Raw genomic sequence first — 21810 nt, forward strand, 5'->3', positions numbered from 1 at the left:
TCAATCATTGATGACAATAATTGTCAGACCAACCTTTGCCCCATTTCCAAGGCCAAAAATGGGTTTTCAAGCGCATCATGTCTTCATGACATCTTTGGATAATTTGTACGTATAATTTGTATGTATATTAACAGTTAATAAATGTTTTATAACACACTAAGGATTTCTTTTTGTGTGTAATCATGAAACAGAAAATTATCTCATCATTGATTAACTGTTTGTACACAAGTTGCAGATGCTTCATGGGAGATGTTTGTAATTATTGACAAATTTATTAATAAAGTCTTTAATAAATGTTCTTATATCTGTATACAATTACACTATAGTGGGTATGGTGTAAATCATCATTAATTGTTCATAAATACTAATTTACTGGAAGGGGTTTAAAGAAGCATTAATTTCTTGTCACTTGTCAACTTGAGTTGACAAACTGATTTGTTTGTAGTAGGAAGTGTCAGAAATTTTAATCCACTAGAGGGTGCTACAAAACATAACACAGGAAGTTGGAAACATGCCTCAGAAGAGCTTGTGTTGTGTTTTTAATCTGTGAACATGTAAAAACAGCATACATGAAATAACAGAGTTGGTGACTAAGAATATCAGACAAGAAACAGTTTCGTTGGACATTCAAAACGGTTTTCCTTTATTTTTTTTTTCCTTATTTTACTTGTTCTTTGCGTTACACTCTGTATAGTGAAGTCAGGCCTAAATCCACAAACCATCATTGTCACAACTGCAACTATTGCATAAATACAAAGCAACATACAGGTGATGCTCAAAACGTGTATGACTCGAATGAAACACGAAAGAGGTTACAGTACGCAATGGCAAGAAAAAACAAAATGCAAACATTCACAGCAAAAAAGGTAACAAAAACTTGTGTTTTTTTTTTTTTTTTTTTGTCAGCTTTGGTTTTATATGTTGCAGTCTTTCACAACAACCTTAATCAACAAAAACTAAAGATGTCTTCACATAATGACAACAAACAGGCATTACAGAGGAGGTGAACTGATGTGTACCGTGAGGGTGACTGTGACAACAAATGCTGTAAGGAAAGAGGGGACAAAAAAGGAAGTAGGAGACAATGAAGAGAGAAGCGTGACTCTGGGTTTATGTCGACATTGAATGTGTCTCACTCCCACTCTCACCTGCCCCCCAAAAAACAAAAGCACCAGATTTTAGGCATCCAAATGAGGTACTAAATTGCACACAACAATATAAGTAAACTTTTCACTGATGGTCATGGTTGGTTCTTTCCTCACAGCAACAATGTTTCTGTGCAACATGTCTTCATCAAGATTGAGAGAATAATTAACAAAACCACAAAAAGGAGAAAAAAAATATACAGAAAGCTCTTATTAGCTCAAATAAGTTTCCAAACAATAAATATGTAGAGTAAGTTCAGAGAAGAAAAACCCAACACACACACACACACACACACACACACACACACACACACACACACTTCAGTTCAGTCAGTCTGAAAAAAAGGTAAACCAAAGATCCAACATGAATGTTTGTGTGCTAAACCTTAGTGAGTGTAGATTTGACTTGTAAAGGGAAAGTCTCCCTTTTCAGCTTCATATAATGACCTTAATTCAAGCAATGATACTGTATTTATATAGAAATGTTTTAATAAATGTGCAGTGCTTAGTAATAAGGATTAAAGTAATTTATTATTACACAATCTCTGGTTCTCTAAAGATAATGATATTTATTGGCTTTGTCCCTGCCCGTTCAAAAACAAAATGCTAAACAAGCCAACTCTTTGTAACAACTGGAAAAACATCATAAAATCAATTTGGAAGTGTGCTTTTGTCAGTGCCCATACTGATCGGATATAAAGTGTTGATTTGAATCAATGCTGGTATATTTCCTTATACTCTTTTTTTAAACAACCACATGCATTTACATCTATAGATAAAGATTCCTTTTTTCCTTTACATTTTGAAACTCAAAACAAATCAAAAGGTCATCTGAATTCGTAAACCTTTATTCTCTCCCCAAATCTGTGTTTTGCAGCAGTGGGGTTTGTCAGTCTCAGGTTGGTCTGAGTTAAGGGTTGAATGAGTTTTATGTCCAAGTGCCTGTGTGTAATAGAAGAGTAGCAGTGTCTTTTGTCAGGTGAAAGGTGGGTGGGGGCTTGTGGTTCCCTGTCCTCTCCTGAAGGCTTTCACAGTTTGTCCGTGTCAGGAAAGGAGAAAAAAAACAATAATAAAGTAAAATTGTAAGAGAGAGGAGGGGGAGGAGTCCTGCCCCCCCCCCACTTCAGTTTTGTCACTCGTCCTCGTCGTCTTCCTCCTCTTCACCGTCAGACAAAGAGGCGCAGGGTCGGATCTGTCTGTAGCCATCCAGCCACTTCTCTACCATCTGGGTGACAAGCGGGTGGTTGCGGCGGCGGGAGCTTTTCTGAAGAGCCACCAGGACTCCGCCCTCGGTCACACAGCAGTCCAACCACTCCCGCAGAAGCTTCTCCTGTTGCTCTTCATTTCCCATCTGAGGCACAAGAGGAAACAAATGTAACAATCAGATGGATTCATATGACTAGTCTAAATTCAGGATATCATACACTCCCCTTCTGAACCACTGGGTCTCTTAAACTAGTGTTGACACAGTGAAGTTTTCAAGTAAACAAGTTTCCTGCTCATAACAAAAAACATCAATCATAAGCTAAATTTAAAGAGAAAAATAAATCTGTAGACACAGCGGGCAAGGTGCTTACTTCCTGCGCTGAGAGAAAGTGAATGTGAAGCAGCTTCCTCTCACTGTCGACCAGTGGCAGGAACGTGACGGTCACATCATCGTCTGTGTTAAGGTTGGCGCCCGCGCCGCGATTGTCGAATCCGTCGTTCTCCATGGCCACCAGTGCTGAGAAGTGGCCCCGCGTGTAGCCCAGAGCGATGGGGCTCTTCCAGCAGAAACTCTGCTCCCACAAAAGGGGCAAGTACACACCTAGAAGGAGAGGAAGACGAAGACAAAGAGCATTTGTTTTCATTATTTTCCAGAACATGAATGTGGGTTAAGGGAAAAGGTCAATATTCAGTGTGTATAGGTATGTATGTACCCTTGTTGTGCAACATATTGTCTGTCATTACTTTGTGAAACCAGTTTTACAGGTGTTATTAAACAGTCGGGTCAAGTTTCTTTATAGAGCACATTTATGAACAACAAATGCTGACCAAATCCAATCAAAAACACAGAAATGATCAAATATAGACTGATGAAGGCAAAGACATGAGACGATTTAAGTAAATTAATAAACACATACATTATCTGAATAAAATCATAACAACAGCATGGCACAGAGAATTAAATACAAACAAATAAAAGCTGAAATGTGATGAGTCATGGTTTCATGGTGACTAATAAAAGGATAGAGAAAAGAGATGTTTTTTTGTAGTGTTTTACAGATATCACTGGAGGGCGAAGAGCTGAATGTTAGTGGCAAACTATTCCACAATTTTGAGGCAACAATGGAAAATGCTTGACTTTTGGATTTTAACTGGGTGTGTGCAATGGAGAGCAGTGATTGATCAGCAGCTCTGAGAGGTCTGGAGGTGAAATGATGGATGAGCAGGCAGAGATGTAACATGGTGACAGTCCATGCAGTGCTTTAAAAACAAAAGAAAACCAATTCTATACTTCACTGCTAACCAGTGAAAAGAGGCCAGCACATGGGAGATGTGATCTCTCCTCTTGGTACCAGTGAGGAGTCTTGCTGCTGCATTTTGAACCAGCTGCAGATGTCTGACTGACATACATAGAGAGAATTGCAGTGGTCGAAGCAGGAGGAAATAAAAACTTTCTAATAAAATCATTTAAAATGAGGACTTAAAAGAGACATGTCTGTGAGAAGTTCTGCCTGGGGAGTGTGCAGAATGGTTTTCCTGATATTGGATGAAATATGAATTAAATTCCTATGTTGGAAGCAGTCGTGTGGATGTACTGGTGGGAATGTAACCTGGTAGTATTTCTAGTAGTTATTCATACATGAATACTGGCAAGAGTAAAGGGAGTGGGGCTTATAGAATGTAGCCCAGACCTTTTTGAGAATCAACTGTGAAGTGGAACCAACACTGTGTGTTAAAGTGCTTGGGCTGAACGGACCTCCATTTGTTTCTGGCAATTTAGGCTACAAAACAAATTTGCAGCAGGCATACATGACATTTGACATGTAGTTGATAACCAGGAATTTAATTACAAAAGTCCTGCTTCAGTACCTCCAACTACTGATAAGGAATATCATTTGCACTGGCATGGATATTAATGGCTGCTACATGGGGATGAGTGTTAAGAAATGTTGGAATCTGTTTTGCACCCAGTAAGCAACAGATTTCTCCTCAGTGTCTCAGACGACGGAGTAACCTATGATCAAGGTGGAAGGAGAAGGCAGCTGAGCAGCTGGTACATGTTTCTCTGGGCTCTTGTCAGGTGAACACCTTGAACAGGTGCGAGGACATACTGGATTACCAGCCTGTCCGGCTGGCAAGCTACATAGCGACATCCCTGGTCAGGAATGAGCTCTGGAGATGAGAAGATGGAGCTGCCTAGTTCATCCAGGACAGTAAACCTGTTGCCCAACTGGAGGTCTGAGGCAGGTGGATGGGAAGAGCACCTGTCTTGATATCTGATCCAAACCAGGGTCTAGTGGTCAGCAGACAAGGGAGTTGAACAGGGCAGTGTCTCATGCTCTGCCACTGCCTGAATCAAGGAGCAGTTCACTAAACCCACTGCAGAATGGGGAGCATGGGCTACAGAAGCGGGGGAACTGTTGTTTCCAGAGACACACACACACCACACACCACTGTACAGGGCTGGTTTGACTGTGTGGCTGGAAAATAACTTTACTAAAATAGTCTTCATTTTAATGATTATACACCATGAATGTTTAAGAATAATTAATAATTAATTTGTCTTGGTTTCATCCATCTCAAAGTGTCATGAGTAATACAAGTTTAGTGTTTATCAGAACATCAAAAACATTATTTTAGCATGTGTTCTGACAAGAGTCAGGGTCCCATCCTTGAGCATTAAAGGTTTTGGTACTTTTACATTTAAGTGTAATAAAACAAATTTAAGGAGAACAAAAATCAGCCTTGCTCTCAGTACACTACAGTACAATACTTACATTATTTTGAGGATGGCATAACCAACTACTGTAGGTTTTATTTTTATGCCTCGTACAAGAGAAAAAGGTGTTGATGGACCAGTACGGAAACTTATTGAGGGTATTTTTGTTTTTCCCCTTCGTCGTAATTTTGTTTGTCATACACTTGTCCTTTTGATCATCACGTGAAGTGATTTGTATTAGTTTGTTTAAATGCCCCAGAATAAAGTGCAGCACCTGAATAAATATACTTTGTTACTTCCCACCACTGGAAATGTCCTAGCATCTGGTGAGGGCTAACTACAGAATGAGAATCTGGTTATACACAAAACAATGCAGAAAACACAATACAAACAGTATGTGTGTCTTGTGTTTCTTCAGTTCCATGATAGACAGAGCAGCTCTCACACCTCCTGAATACCTCTGTAAGTGAGAAGCCTTGTAACGCTACTCTCCTCTCCCAGTAACAACTGTGTTTTTTCTTGGTCACCCCTTTAACTAAGCTCCCCTCCCCAACCTATAGGCGCCTCCCTCTGGGTGTTTTACATTGGCTCCTGGCAACAGTAAATCACTGATCCATCAGACAGGCTTTACCACAAGCACTTGGCCCTTACAGAGCTCTTTCATCATCCCCTGTACAGCGTCACTCAGCAGGCAAATTGAATCCAGACTATTTTTACTGCTAGCAATAAAGGTGGACCATAGGATTGTTTGACTCAGGGTTCTGATGGTTTACACATGTTCACATGTTTGGATGTGTGTGTGGAACATTCTCCTGCATCACACTTCTAAATGTGCTCCGATGACAAAGGGGGTGTTTTGTTTTGTTGTTAATGTTATTTCGGGTCCCACGGTCCTAAAATACCCCTTAAATGAACATCACTAGACTGATGCATGTTGTAAATAGCAATTACTGACAGATCAGAGGGGCAGTTATGTCAACTATGTCAGCTATGCAGACACATGTAGGCTGGAACTATTTCACAAAGGAAGTCTAGTCCTACGTCCACTGGAACAGAGCTGCACTCAACATTTAACGATATTTGACCATAACAACATCAGTCCAAACAGTCAACTAACTGCTCACCTTGAAAACGGGTGTACCCGAGAGTTTCGCCACGGAAACTTTTATAATACTTCACTCCGTAGACGATAATGGGCCTACGAAGTATGTGTGCAAGAACGAAAATGTGGGTCTGCTCCAAGCTGGATCCTGGCTGTAAAAGAAAACACCACACAAAGGGAAAAAAAGTTAGAAAGTCACGGTAAGTGAAATTACAATTACGATGATTCTTGAATACTGTACATTCCCTCTGCCAAGTTACCACAGCATACTCCCAAATGTTAAAACACAAAAAAAACACAATTACTGCGCTTTCACACCCAGATATAATAACAACCCGCCCAAATACTTAGTCTGTGAGGTCACACAAAGCAGTGAGAAGTGCTGATGACAGTCAGGATGCACTTTCAGAAGGAATTACAGATTAAGTACAGTGTAGTAAGAGCAGTAAAGCCTCTTGCATAATTCATACATCATTAGTGTGTCACATTTTAAGCACATCAAGCTCCTGTCATCCATATTAATGTGTTTGCTTTCATGTGCACGTACCTGACTAGCCAAAGAGAGGATAAAAGCCCAGTCTTCCTGCCACTGTTCCTCCCGGAGTGAAAAGTGCAGGCCGAAGCTCTGGGAATACCACGACTCCCACTCCTTCCACCGCGTGTAAAACCTACAGACCACACACACACACAAATATACACTGGTGTTGTTTATGATATTATTTGACCTCTCTGTGCAGAAAGGTGAGTGACTGCTATTCAGTGAATTCCTCCATCTCTGTTGCAGGTAAGGTTAGATAGCAATTATTCATTTTATCAGTATCAGGCCTTAAATAGTTTCAACTTTGAGCTAGAGCAAGAGTTTCCAGATCAAAGTCCAAACTTAGGATTCTGGGTAAATATTACAACTAAACCACATGCCCCAATTTCTGACATAGTCATGCAATGCCAAAGGAAAACAAAATGTAACTTGAGAGTGTTGAATATCAAGTTTCAGCTGTTTTGGTGTCCTTGAGCAAGACACTAAAACGTAACCTGCTCACTTCTTATAAACATTTCTCTGTAAAACACTCAGCTAAATTCTTAGAGTATAAGGATAAACATGGAGGAGACATAGATGTTTTTTTATTGGAACCTGATGCTGCATTGGTCAAGAATTTAGTACAGCAATACACGTTTATTCAGTCTGCAGTATATTTATATAAAAAATGCAGTATATTCACTTCATTTAGGTGTCAGCTCATTAAAATCATTCTCCTGAGAAGCAGCAAGCACCAACTCACCTGCACTCACTGAAATTCCTGTATCATTACTATTCTATTATTATGTTTGGTGCATCATTCAGTCTGCTAAACAGTTTCAATACGCCCGAGACTAGATGCAAATCTGTAACACACTGTAATCTGTACTCCTAGTCCCAGGCCTCACCAGTGAGAACAGTCGTGCAGGCTGTCGTGCAGGGTCTTGCGGAGCACTGAGTCCTTGTCGTAGATGCCCCATGTAGCCTGCAGCACTGAGTCGAGCAGACAATCCCCGGCTGTGCGGTTCCACAGGGCATACAGCCGACTGTCTAACCTAGTCCCGAGCTCCAGGGACCAGTTGATGATGGGAGACTCCTCTTCAAGTTCTAAACAAGAGGGGAGGAAAAGTTGAGTCCTGTATCTCACTACTGAACATTTAAATCTTTCAGTTGAAATGGACCTCAAAGAGAACACACTGCAAAAACCTCTAGGGCAGTAAGGGTGGTCTGGGGTTATATAGAGGCCACAGTGTTTTGTTTTTTTTCGAGGTTACAAGACAGGTGATGGCATTTGAAAGGACTGTTTGGAAGAGTGTTAATGGTTACTCACACCTGTCAAAATAGAACTGACATAATGACGTCTAAATAGATCTGCATCTACACCACAAAACCTGATGACTGCGAGATGTCAGAAGATATATGGTATACCGACACGGATATGAATTACTGTTTGTACTTATATTTATAGCAGAAACACATTGCACTCTGCAAGTGAAAGCGTCATCTGTTGCCTTGTGAAGACCAGTCTCTGTTCAGCTGCATTGCTTTTTGTAGCTGAACAGAAAGAACACTGTGATCTCTTCTTCTGTTTAGTGTTATTGCGATGCGACTGGCTAAACACAAAACAGCACATTGTTTTTTAAAATGCAAGTGGAAATCAGTGATGGTAGAATGCTTTGAGTTTCAGTGAGCGTACATTGTCAGTAATGAGATTTCTAACCAACCTTTTACAATATTTATTTCCAGTGCTGGTATATTTACATATATTTACAGCCATAGAATGATATTACACAATCACTTTAACAGATCTTTTTGGGGGGTTGAAGATTTTGGACTGTAAGAGTACTGAGACAAATGTGCTCTGCTGTGGAAGAGCACACACTCTTTTCCTACTATGACCATGTGTTTGAAATTTTCAAATGACCTTTTGTTTAACCGTGGAAAGTGATTTATTTAGTAGTTGAACTTTTTAGTTTATAAAAACAACAACAAAACAAGGTCAATATGGTTTCATTCAATTTAAATCAGACTAAGTATTGAATCATTTTGGACACAACCATGCAAAGCCTCTAGTAATGATCTTTCTTTTCTTTTCATTACACTACACTGCTGTTTTCTCAGCAATCACATCATGTACGCTTCAAAAAGATGGAAGGGTTTACATGGCCAGGTAATCTGGTTTTAAGCAGTGTTAGCTGGTCTTGTCTTAATCCCTTAACAAGGATACAAGGTTTTCTGTTCACTTGGGCATTTCATGTTACTTATGTACAACTTAAGTACAAGCAAACACACACTTACAGCACCTTAAAAGTGAAATAAGAATTTGTCTCCCTTTTACCTTTTACCTGCAGTCCCCGATGTTTGACACATTGGACTGATTAAACAGGTAACACAAATAAGCACTAAAGCAAGAAAAGTGTTACTGAAAAGTGATGCCTTTTAAATGTGAGTTTATATTTGTGCGTGTGTGTGGGCTGAGAGGAAGTACAATCATTCAACGGGGATCAGAGAAATCCCTAAAACTCAATTAGGCTGATTAGGGTCGACGCAACTGGTACACACGATAAAGACAGACCTCCTGGCAGAGTGACAAACAGGCAGGCAAAACACTGCGTTGGCAAGAGGGAAAATACAAGTAATATGACACTGCCAGTGCTCGGCAGCCTTCCCGTTATAGTATACAGTTTGTGAGGGGGGCTCCCTGTGTTTGCCAAGCCGCCACACCACCGTTGTCATCTTGGATCTGGTTTCTCTGTCTCTCCCAAAGCAGTTGCGTGAATATGTAAGCACAGCATGTGATAGGTGTTACTGCAACACTAAATCGTGATGTTGATAGAGAAAACATCTCACCTTTCTGTACGTCTCTATCCAGCACCTCATCAAACAGTTTTTCCTGAACTGCTGGGGGCAAGTCCTCAATGTCTGAAACAAAAAAGTAAAAATAAAATAGAAGAATTAAAAACTAATTTTAATTTGATTTATGTATACATCTCTACTTAAACTAACTTTACAACTTACAACTGAAAAGGCCAACTAGAAATTTTTTCTGTCGTGGTTCATTTCAACTCAAGCCACCATGTTTTGTTCTTTCCACAATAGCCACTGGCTTTCACTGCATGCTCCAAGCTCTTGTCAACACAGTAGCTCATTCTTTAGCTAAAATAAATGAATGCATTGACTTTGTGGAACTGAACAGAATGGCTTTCTATAGTGGCCAGAAGCCAAGGTCTGCATTGTCCTGAACACTCAGCATAACAAAAATCCTTAGCTTAGCTACCAGCAACAGGCTGAACCATAATAGCTATTCCCAACAATGAAATTCAACAGAGATAGCATGCAATTTTACAGAGAGACATTGGCAAAAATGCTAAATATAGCTTTGTTATAGAGACGAGAGACATGCACCGTTGGCAGTTGGTATACTCAGTATGCAAGAACAATACTCAAACAGTGAGCCAGAAGTGGCCTCCGTCTTCTGGCAGTTGGAAACAGACAACCGTAGCATTATGTCCGTTCAGCATCCGAACAACAAGTGCCACAAGTAAACAAAACAAGAACTCTATCACACACTTGGAAAGCCAGAGGGGATGACTTGACTTGGTTTCTTCAGCTACAGAGTTTTAAGTTCCCCTTATAGAAGAAGTACTGAAAGTACACTTTGACAGCTTCTGGAATTCATGTTATGACTTCCATCGATTTGTGAGTCCACAGCCTCCTGTTGTTTTTGGTCATATTTGTTTATTTGTTTGGTGATGAGCTACTGACCTGCAGGAAGGGTGAAGGTCACCAAGTCTGTGAGGAAATAGCAGGTGAAGTCTCCCTTGCGCTGGTGGAGAGAGGCAGCTACCTCACGACGGATTTGCTCCGTTAGCTCAGGACATACCATTGCTGGAATACACTTGGGTGCCTGTTGAGACACCTGCAAAAAAGAGAGGATAAGTGAAAGGAAGTATAATTTACATATATCAAGAGTATATGAGATAGAGGCTGAGCCCAGCTAACAACTGCGGAAGATCCCATCTTGCAAGTAACCACAAAACCTAAAAATAGTTAAGCAATGCAAAACCAGCTTTTGGGGTAGTTTAGCTGCATGCTGTGCTGATTAAAGGCATTATTTGTACAATGGAAAGTAAATTTTTTTAATTTAAATATACAGGCAGTAATAGTGGAGGTTTAAACATTAAAAAAGATATCAATACCAGAGGTCATAGGACTGTTCAGGGCAATGAGTTGAAATTCTGTACATGAGAAATTATTTAGCTGAAGAGATGTTTTCTACATGTCTGAATACTTACAAAAGCCATTACTGTTTTGTGTGTTTGGGTAGGTGACTCTGTGATCTGAGCTAATTTTACTTTCACTAATCTAATCCAAGTTGCCTCTAGGACAAGAGGATGAAAAGAGATGGCTCTGTGTTCAGTGTTCAAGCAATCCTCAGCTTTGAAGCATTTTTGGAGCATGATCCAGTGGTTGCTCACTGACCCCCCTTGGAAAAAAAACTGTAACAGTGACTGAGTGTGGGAGGAGAGGCAATCTGGGATCACAGTGCTGACAGTATGGAAGCTGCTATCAACCTTAGTACATGCACACTGCAGACAAACACACACGCACGCACGCACGCACGCACGCACGCACGCACGCACGCACACACACACACACAAGCTCAGCGAGCCTTCTTTTCACATAGGCACAACAGGGAACCCATATTTTTCAAACAAAACACTGGATATAGAAGGTTATCACATTTAAATCTGGTTTTCTGTAGGTTTGACACACAAGGAGGCACAGAGAGATGAGTGTGGGGCTGACTTCCAGCCTTGTTCCTCTCTACAAACCCATTGCCCTTGTAATTCCTCTTGGCTGATTTCATTGGATGTTGAGATTAACAGACTTCACAAGAAAAAGCTGCATCAACTCTGACTCATAAACAAGCACTGCTCAAATCATCCCATAACAAAAGGGTGTAATTTCCACCAAATACCCTCCAATCTATATAATACAGTTTTGTTCTTATTCTTTTTTTACAGTAAGCATATGAACCACACCAACGGCTCGCCAAAATTTTAAATGACTGAAGTCTGTTGCTAATAGATGAGACTTCAGCTTTTTTTCTTGATATAGGCATTTGTTTTTTATGCTTTAAAGCTTGTGAAAATGCACAAAATTATTATGCTCAATCTTCATGATCTTTTCTTCATCAATTTTGTTTAACCTTATTTTGAATACGAGTCGAGTGGGAGAATGAGAAACATATGTCAGTTATGTAACATGACTAATGACTGAGAAAAGGCTTAAAATCTGTATCTGTTGCACAGAATAATCCACAGTTGACTCCTCTGCAACAGTTACAGGTTGTTTCTACTGACCTCTGTGAGTAACACAGCCAGCATGTCCTGTCTCTGGAAGCGGATGGCTAGGTGAACCAGCGTGAAGCCATCATCAAACGCTGAGGGCCGATTTAATAGGCGCACCTCATCTGACGTTAGCTGTCGTGCAATGTCACCTCCTGATGACTTGTAGGCCTCCACAGCCGCCAGGTCGCCTTCCACCACACCTGCCAGACAAAGAGGGAGAAAGGAAAAGGTCACATTAATAAGTAATATTAAAGTGAAGACTTTTTCTTTTGGCACTTATAAATAGAAGACATTTAAAATTGTACAATCAATTAGGTGGTGTACAGTTTGAACAAAAAGAACATTTTGTCAAAACAAGTTCACAGATGGATTTAACAACTTAAGAATGAATATAAATCAAACAATATGATAAATAAAACAAAGGTGTTTATCAGTTTACTTTTTGTTTGCATCGTGTAACTTTGATGATTGCACTTTGTGGACAAATCAAAGAAAAAATTGAACAAACATCAGTTGATCAGTGAGGTTAAAATCACATCATGACTTGGCACAACAGACACAAAATTGACTTATCTTCAGAACAACCTTGTGAATAGGACATTCTGTGCTCAACCAAAAGGTATAAAATATTACAGATCAAAATGTGCTTTATCTCTGTCACAGCTGAAACAGCTTCACCGACTTTGAAGTCAAGGGGAAAACACAATAGGGGGGGCACTTTGTAATCTGTCCATTATTTTTTGCCCTCTTAATCTTCAGTCCTGGATCGTGTGGGTTGAAGGATGTGTTGGATGAAATATATGCAGGTGTTTTTTTCTTTGTTTTTTTGTGCAAGCATCAAATACTGCTAACTAGCACTAACTGACAGATGCAATTTATGTCAACCACTAGAGCACAAAATGAACTACTGACCAACTCACCAAGATGTCAAACTAAAGAAACATATTTGACTGTGTGCAGCAGAGAACATACATACTATATTTTACACTCTTTTGCTGTGAAGTTATCATGCTAAATAAGTTATTATTATAGTGATCCAGCACTAAAACCTTTGCCTTAAAAACACACTGACTAGTCAGCTGTAAACTAAATTTTTTTGTCTGTCATCTATTACACATTTGATGCTCAGAAAAGTCAATCATTTCTCATTTCCCATCATCATCTGTGTTTTAATGGAGGAAGGAAGTGAGAAAAAGGTGAGTCGGTGTGAATGTAGTGTGTGTGCGCAATAGTGAGGTTAGAGAATGGGGGTATCTTTAGTCCAAGTCCTAAACCAAAGCAATGGCACACAATGATAAAAGTCAACAAAGCATTAAATGTGGATGGTTTTATGATCAGCTCAACACAAAAAATGTTGTCTGTTTTAAGTTTAAGCACCAACGCAAGCCTTTGTTACTGTGATCAAACCAGCAACACAGTGAGATAAAGCCAGAGTTATTCACTGTTGAAAGAGAATAAACTACTTGGACAAATGTGTTATTATAACAGAATAAAATAAAATCAAAACCTGAAAGTGTACATTAATTTCAATACAACACAGCAACACAAAATTTCTCTTTCCATTTCTAGCATATACAGTAAATGCCCATGTAGTATTCTCTCGTACATTTGACAGCATGAAACACTGTTGAGCTTTTGTTCTCATGTCAAAGGACCACACACAATGCTCAGCTGCATATCTGTGTGTGAGTGAGACAGAGAGCGAGAGAGACATGGAGTGGGTGGAAGGACTCGCTGTGCCATGTGGAGCTGGCTAGCAGTGTGAGAGATGAAGAGAGAAACTACACAATGGCAGTGCAGTGTGATAGAGAAGGATCACAACCACTTTCCACAAAACACTCCATTAGTGTGGGCGTGTCTGCAGCCCTGCAGTCAGTACTGTACTCACAGATCCTTTAGACCAACACAAAAGGCACAAATATGCAAACAGGCGTTCACTTAAAGACAGACTGATGAAAGAGAATGGATGAGGCTAAGTGGTGCTGGTCCTTTTCCTCCACACTGTACATGTTCTTTTCCTTCAGTCATGTGGAGAGTGGTCCCCTCTATCGTAGTGAAATGAACAGTCGTCAGACAAATGTTGGTACTTTTAAGTCTATTGTAAGGTTTACCTGCTCCACCAGCCAATTCAGTGGGTCAAACACCACCATGTAAAGGTTCTCTCTTAGTTGTTGTTTGAATAAAGGAATATGCCAGATTTTGCGATGTTTGACATAATGAGGGTTTCTTTGCTGCACCATAAGCATATTTTTGTAAACATATTTTTGTTTACTACTCAACAAAAATTGATCAATAACTTTTTTTTTAGCAAATATGTCAAATATTTACAGTTTGTAACTTCTATAAAACATGAGGATTCTTATGTTTTTCTTTGTCACACATGATAGTAAATTGAATATCTTTGGACTGTTTGTCAGATAAACAAAACATGTGAAGATGTCACCTTGGTCTGTGGAAAATTATAAATGCCATTTTTTCATTCTGGCAAATACAGACTAATGATTCATCAAAAAAATTAATTGGTAGATTAAATTGATAATGTAAGTAATCATTCATTGCAGGCCTTGAACTAAGCATGCCCACTTTTCTCCACATGACCTTAAATTTCTTAAAGCAAGCAAATAAGGTGAAATTGTTTCACCAGTTTCCATGAATGAATGAATAAAAGTACATGTTTTGTCAGGATAACTTTATTTATAATAATGAAGCAATCTGCCTCATTTTGTGGCATTTCAGGACACTGACACACATTTCTAGAAACTTAAGTAAACAAGGAAACCTGCACTCGAGACAAGTGAAATTATCTCACCCCATTGGCAGAACGGTAAGTAATGAGGGCTGAATCTGAAACATTATTAGTTGTGAAGATAGATGATGGTTGTTATATAGATATAGTAGACCCAGTCCCAATTTGATAGCTTTTACATAAGGTCTCACAAGGCAAACAATCTTCAGAGATTATTTTATTCATTTACACAAATTAATAAAAGAAGAATATAGACTTTTCACTTCACGATTATATGAAGGAAATTCACAAATGTTGTTATTAACACTGCATTTACATGCAATTTTCTTAGTATTGCGTGTGTTGGCTCACTGACATTTCTTACTGAAATAACCAAGTAGATTGGAGCCATTATTAATACTATTAGTTACACCCATGCTTTTCTTGCTATAACATGTCAAAATGCCTGTCTTCAAAGAGGAAGTAGCCTGGTGTTAATACAGAAGCCCGACTTTACTCTGAAAGTCTGGCAAGAGAGCTGCATCAACAGGGCTGTCAGCGGCAGCGAAGGTAGAGAAGAAAACAGGATCATTTGCATATACATTGTCTTAGTTTTTTCAATATGATGCAACATTAATGAACACTGTATGTATTGTATGTCCAAAAGTCTGATAAATATCAAAGTGTCCAATGCTCCTTTACTACTTGTACTTACTATTACTATTGTATTAAATGTTTTATCTACTTCGTGGAAATAACTTTTCTTTGTTAACAGATTGCCAAATCTGTAATTTATCTACAATCTGTAAATTTTTCTTTTTTAAAAAACAAAAACATTTTCAACAGTGTTTTTCATGCAATGTCAGTACAAATTTTACTGGATACTATTTATTGTATTTAACCAGCATAAAACCTTGGTGGGAAATCAGTCCTTAGCAAATTCTGTTTTCATAATTTGTTCTCCCGTGTATATCTGATAGACAGACTTTTTTCACAGAGAATGTGTAACTACCTTGCTATACATAGCCAAAAGTTTGAGTTATATCTCAGTACAAAAGTACTATATGATTTTCCTGTCCCATATCACTCAGCCCTAGTTACTACTGTCACCTCACGGAAAGTAGGACACGGACAGGGACAGGATTGTTTAGTGTTTGCACATTCCCCCTGTGTTCACATTGGCTTCCTTTGACCGTGCTCCTGTTTCCTTTCACATTCTTAAGCCAGGAGCATTGGAGACTTAGAACTGCATGAAGGTATTCATGAATGTAAGTAACTGTGAGTCCATCTATGTTATCACTATAACAGACTGCCAAACTATCCAGGACATTTCCCAATCCATCACCCACTTATGATACATAAGTAAGCTCCAGACCCCGCTAACCAGAAGAATACATAGATGATCAAAATTTATATTGGAAAAACTGGCCAAAACCATGTTTATCCAAAATAATTACTAAATTCAATTAATATATATTTTTTGCAGGAGAGGCTAGCTTGGTGAAGAACATTAATTCTAATGTTAACACTTAGCCAGTGTTATTTAGCTGTTACATTAATTCAGGACAACCAAGGTTAGTGTTTCTTTATAACTGGCTGTATCTCTCTGGAAAAGCTATTTCCAACATACCTTGTCATCAAATGAAGTCTCTGTAATCACTATCAAAATGGGACAGCGGGCCAATAACACTGCACAAACACATACAAGTGGGCACTTAAAGAGTGACCCAAGTGACAAGTCAAAATGGCACTTGTGGCTCATCAAACTCATCAAAAAGTCCCAAGCACTGGGCTTCAACATGAAACTACCCACTCCTAACACAATTCACTGTTTCTGAAAGAAATCTTTACCGAACAGTGGAGGTAGGCGACATGCAATGTCAGCATTTGCCCTGAAAAGCAACATCATGAAAGCCACTCCTCTGAAAACAGATGAACAATCACAAATCTGTTTATAGCCTCATAAACAGGATAAGAATGTAATGCATTGTGACTGGGCTGAAAGGAGAAGTGCCCACACAGACACCACATGTGTAAGCAACATCAGTTGAGTTGGCTTAGGGTCATCCTCACCAGAGGGGCGAAGGTCATTGCTGTTGCCCAAGACTTCTTTATTTTTGATGTTTGTTGCATGGGCTGTGCTATTTTTAGTGCAGCAGGCCCCTCAGGAAACTGGGGCATCTATTCTATCAGAATTTTGGGGCCACTGTTTACAAACACTGATGTCTATACGTCAATGACAGGGAAACCTATCCAGCAACAGAGGACAAACTCACTTCCCTGTCCTCAACACAACTGAGCTATGCACTCCCTCTATGTCCTCTGAGACTGCAGCTGGGTCACACCTCATTCACTCACTCACTATTCCCTACATAATTAACACTTGATAGTTTACTGTATAGTGAGCATTAAATTGAGATATCAAATACTTGTGAATCATCATTTTGTGTCGCTGCTGACAGATTAAATGGGACATTAGTGTGACTTGCATGTCTGTCATATCAGGAGCAAAGGTGAAACACTGCATTGTGGGTTTAATGGCAAATTGTAGTGTATAAAATATGGACACTACATTTTTTGTTCCATTGTGGGAATATTTGAGGACAAAAAAATTCTGACACAGTATCTGGAGCTGAAACAATCAGTGAATTCATCTGTTGGCCAATAGGCAACAATTTTAGTTATCGTTTAATCATCCAAGTCATTTATCAACCAAAAATGCCAAAATTTTGAAATGTGAAGGTTTTATGCTTGCTGTTTTATATGACAGTAAATTTAATATTTCTGGGTTTTGGATTGTTGGTCAGACAAAATAAACAATATGCATATGTCTACTTGTGCTCTGTGAAACTGTAACGGCCATTGTTCCCAAGTGATTATTTCAGCAAATAAAAGCCAGATAATGATCATGAAAATAATCGATAGCTGAAGACCTAAAATCTTCCAAAGGAGACGTAAGGAATTTGGTGGCAAAGAGGGAGTGATTTCAGACGTGACTTGGATTTAATTTCCTTCAATGGACAGCGGAGAAATTAAGGGGCACTTCCAATCAGATAAGGAGGGTGAACACTTGAATATGCTAAAAGAAATCACACCCACTCACATCAGACATTTTGAACAGATGAGACAGGCCTCGAGGGGACAAGCAGCACAGACATGAGTGAATTCACCATGTCACATGCAGTAAGAGACCCTGTGTGGGACCAGAAAAAAACTAACTGCAGGGATATTTCTTTGACTTTCATACCCAACGATTCCTTTGCTTTGAGAAATGCAAGAACATGAAAACCCGTAAAACTATTAATCATGACAAGGGCTTCACTAGGATCAAATGCACGTGTGGCTGTCACATTTGTGCTGTAAGTGTAACACCGAAAAATTAACTGTCAAAGAGACAGATAGGGAAAAAGGACTGGCAGATGAGTGGGTGTGAAGAACAAACCCTACATAGACATGGTGAACGTAGGAGAAAGAGTGAGATAGCGGTGTGAGGGAGGGAAAAAAAAGCAGTTGTTTTTAAAATGTTCATCCTCCCTCCCACTCCACATTCACCAGTCTACAGTGTGGGTGGCCGGACACTGCTTGTGCAGGGAAGTTTTACACTAGCTGAATGCAAAGGATATCTCAGTATATATAGTATACCAACTTTAGTAGGATGTGATTCAGGATCATCTTGACTTGGCTATATAAACTGCATTGGAATAAATGACCTTGCAGATGGTACAACTATATCATTCATTCTCACAAGTTCTGGGATATCCCATTTCACAGTGTTAGCCAACCTTATATCATTCAGATGACTCATTACCCACCTTACAGTACAACAAAATACAAGGAAAACATGTAAAATATGCTTCATTAAAATCATATATTCTTGAAACTCACCAACACAAGCATTGAGGAACAGCCAATCAGTCCTTCTCATCCTGTTCTTAATCTGCTTCAGTTTTTTGAAATCGACCTCCAGCTCCTCTTTGCTCCCAATCCCAGCCCCTGACGCCAATTCAATCCTCTGAAAGTCCATGTTCATCTCTGATTCCTGTTTCGAGGTAGGGGGAGACCTCCTTTGGCTGCTGCTACAACCACCAACCCCACCTACCACACTCCCTACTCCTTGCCCAACAACACCCCTCCTGTTGTCCCTGTCCTGTTCATTAAGTTTTGAGGAAGGTTGTTGGCTCTCAGGCTCTGATGCCAGTTCTATGGGTTCAGTTAGTAGACTATTTGGCCTGGGGTGGTCGCATACCACACACTTTTGTGCCTTGGCCCAGTTCTCGTAAGTGCAGGCAGCACAGGTCCAGTGCTGTGCATGAGTGTTGAGCCTGTTACGGTCATTATATTCCTCACAGGGGTCTGTATTGGTGACAAAGGGAACAGAGCGGCACCCAGAGCCTGAGGTCTGAGGTGACTCTGTGGGGCTGCGTGGCTGCTGGGTATGATGTCCTTGATGTGTTGCATGTTGCCCATGCTGTTGTTGAGCGTGCTGCCTCTGGCACAGGCACTGGGTGCAACGGATGGCCCGAGGCCAGTTCAGGTAGGTGCACATGTGACATGACCACTTGCTACTAGTCTCAGGTACATCAGCGATGCGTACACGGGGTCGGGCACTGGAGTCTGGACAAATAAGTAAGCTGGAACCCCCTTGGGGTGGGCTGTTGCTGAGGCCTGCAGGGTCCCACTGGTGCAGACTGGCATCCAGAGCAGGGTTGCTCTTGAAGGGCTCCTCAGTAATGATGGCACCCCCACTGGGCCTCTGAGCGCGGCACATGGTGCACTTGATGGCTGACGGCCAGTTCTCGTATGTGCAGTATTCACAAGCCCACTTGGCAGCCAGCTCGGTCATCGTCGCACCGCCACTGAGGGAGACTTCCTGCCGTTCAGAGGGGCTCTCAGCTCGGCAGATCCACTCTCAAGGAGATCACACAGCAAGCAGTGCACTATGTTACAAAGAAGAAAAACACAGGGCATTTTAGCAAAAGACTCTTATAAACATACTGAACTTGAACTTGACAACTCTACATAATCAGAAAAGACAGACCAAAATATCTTCTAACTCAAAGGCAAACACTTTGGAAAGGTGAAAAGATTAACAATACATTTGAGAGAAATGCATTTGCACTCAAACAGGCAAAATATGGTGCTTAACTTTGTGAGTATTTAGTGGTAAATCTCTCCAATAATGCATTATTACAAAAATTCAAGCAAAGCATTCTTTATTACAGCCATCTATGCCATTTAGCCATTTGGTCATACACTGCCAGACACTTGCAAAAACGTACATGATGTCTGCTCTTGATCTGGCACTGATCTGTTGCAAATATCAAAGGCAGCAATGTTTAGAGACACACAAAGTACCAAAAGTGACAGGTCGAAGGGTGCAACACTGAACTTCCACATTTCTGTTAAAACCTGACACTGGCTTTAAACACATATAGTAAGTTATATACACCAGGCAAATGTGCCAAACAGCCGAGCTCGGTAACAAGAGAAAAGGGCAGATGAAACCAGACACCCAGCGGGGAGGCGCGTGACTGGTTAAGACACTTACTGATGCACTGAAATTGAATTCGCCCCAAAGCCTATTACCTACATATGAAACTGAATAATCCAAACCACATGTGCCCGTGATACATTCTGAACATTATTAGCGAGACAGAAGATAATAAGGTAAAGTTATTGTTAGCCAGCTGAGGCAGCTCAGAGAGGAGCCGGTTGTACTGTGTTTACACCACGCCTCCAAGTTTACCAACACACCGTGAGAAATTCAACACATTTGCGAGAGAGAGCTGCAGGTTGTGTACTCAAGGCCAACAGAACATTAATATCAGCACATGAACCTCAACCATGCTTGACAGCTACGAGTCACATTCAACCAGTTTATACTTGTGACAAATCGCTTCGTACATATAATTCATACATTAGAGAATTCGGCTAAAATAAGCAACAAGCTGTCTTCGCATGTGTGTATTTGCAGTTATCATTATTTAACTAACAAACTAGCTACTAACGCATTATCGCGTGTAAACAGAACCACGGAGCGAGCTAGCTGTTAGTTATCTTACATGACAACTCGGCTGCGTTCGTTCGGTTGCCAGTCAAGGAATTACAGCCAAGCTAGCTGGCGGTTCGCTAACATTACAACGGGATAATGTTTTGCCTGTAACCGTTTGAGAGGCCCTCGTCAACTCTGGCAGAGATTCGTTGAAAGCCTTACCTTTGCTTTGCTGTGTTTACACTCCTTAGTTTCACACTGCAGCCAAAACAAATGGAGCTTCCCCGAGCTCCCCCCCTCCCCTCCGACCAGAGAAACCCACTCCAATCCGAACTCAGGCTTCTCTCACTTGGTCGTCACCCGCCGCATATTCACTTCTTTGGGGCGCCGTTTACTTGGCAGTTGAAGGTCCATACATACCACGGAGCAAGAAACCCCCCCACCCCTAGTCCCGTCCCTCGGTCGTCCGCTTTGACGCTTTAAATCATTTTTATCCTTTTCCCGACTTCCAAACACCAAGCCGAGGGGCTTTAATGGCGGCACAGGGGAAGAGAAGTAACCGAGGCAGAGCTGAAAAATACACTACGAGAGAGAGTAGAGAGCTCCGGGCCGTGTTACACTAAGAGGCAGGATCAGGATTTACCACCTGAATCTGCCAACCGCGCAGATTGGTTGATTTTTGTGTATCCCCTGACACTGACCAATCAGATCCTACGTCTCTCATTCCAACCGTTAAAAGGCTCCGTGAAATCAAAACAGACTCGAATGTCAACATTAATAACAACCTCGTTTAGAGATAATTTTCTTTTAGTCGATGGGCCCAATTAGTTACAGTAAAAACATGTTTGTTTTTGATTCGAGCATCACAATGTGTTGCATCTCTCTCAAGAAACCACGTGGTATCCCCTTAAAGGGGGTAAGGGAATGATGTCATCGTAAAAATACTGCAGCAAGCAATCTGCAGTAATGCATGACAGCTGGAGCAACACTTCTCAGCGCTGAATTATTATCATCATTGTTGACGGGCAACTACACACTCCGAAGCTGAAA

At 40.4% G+C, this 21810-nt stretch overlaps 1 protein-coding gene across 2 annotated transcripts; it reads right to left on the reverse strand.

Moving 5' to 3' along the window:
- Window positions 1–531: 531 nt before the first annotated feature.
- LOC111235258 (ubiquitin thioesterase Zranb1-like) lies at window positions 532–21068 on the reverse strand. Of its 2 annotated transcripts, none has more exons than XM_022763658.1 (10): window positions 20983–21068; window positions 18654–19705; window positions 12056–12243; window positions 10455–10608; window positions 9540–9611; window positions 7598–7796; window positions 6720–6840; window positions 6195–6324; window positions 2723–2952; window positions 532–2496 (listed from the first exon to the last, which is right to left on the reverse strand). In XM_022763658.1, the coding sequence occupies exons 2-10, from the start codon at window positions 19609–19611 to the stop codon at window positions 2278–2280; spliced, it is 2271 nt and encodes a 756-aa protein (XP_022619379.1). In that variant the 5' UTR covers window positions 19612–19705; window positions 20983–21068; the 3' UTR covers window positions 532–2277. The 2 variants fall into 2 exon arrangements, with proteins under 2 accessions (XP_022619379.1, XP_022619380.1); XM_022763659.1 differs by lacking the exon at window positions 20983–21068 and adding an exon at window positions 20317–20350.
- Between the last annotated feature and the right edge of the window lie 742 nt (window positions 21069–21810).

This window comes from Seriola dumerili, unplaced genomic scaffold (genome assembly GCF_002260705.1).
Source record: "Seriola dumerili isolate Sdu_G_001 unplaced genomic scaffold, Sdu_1.0 BDQW01000478.1, whole genome shotgun sequence".
Lineage (NCBI taxonomy): Eukaryota > Metazoa > Chordata > Actinopteri > Carangiformes > Carangidae > Seriola > Seriola dumerili.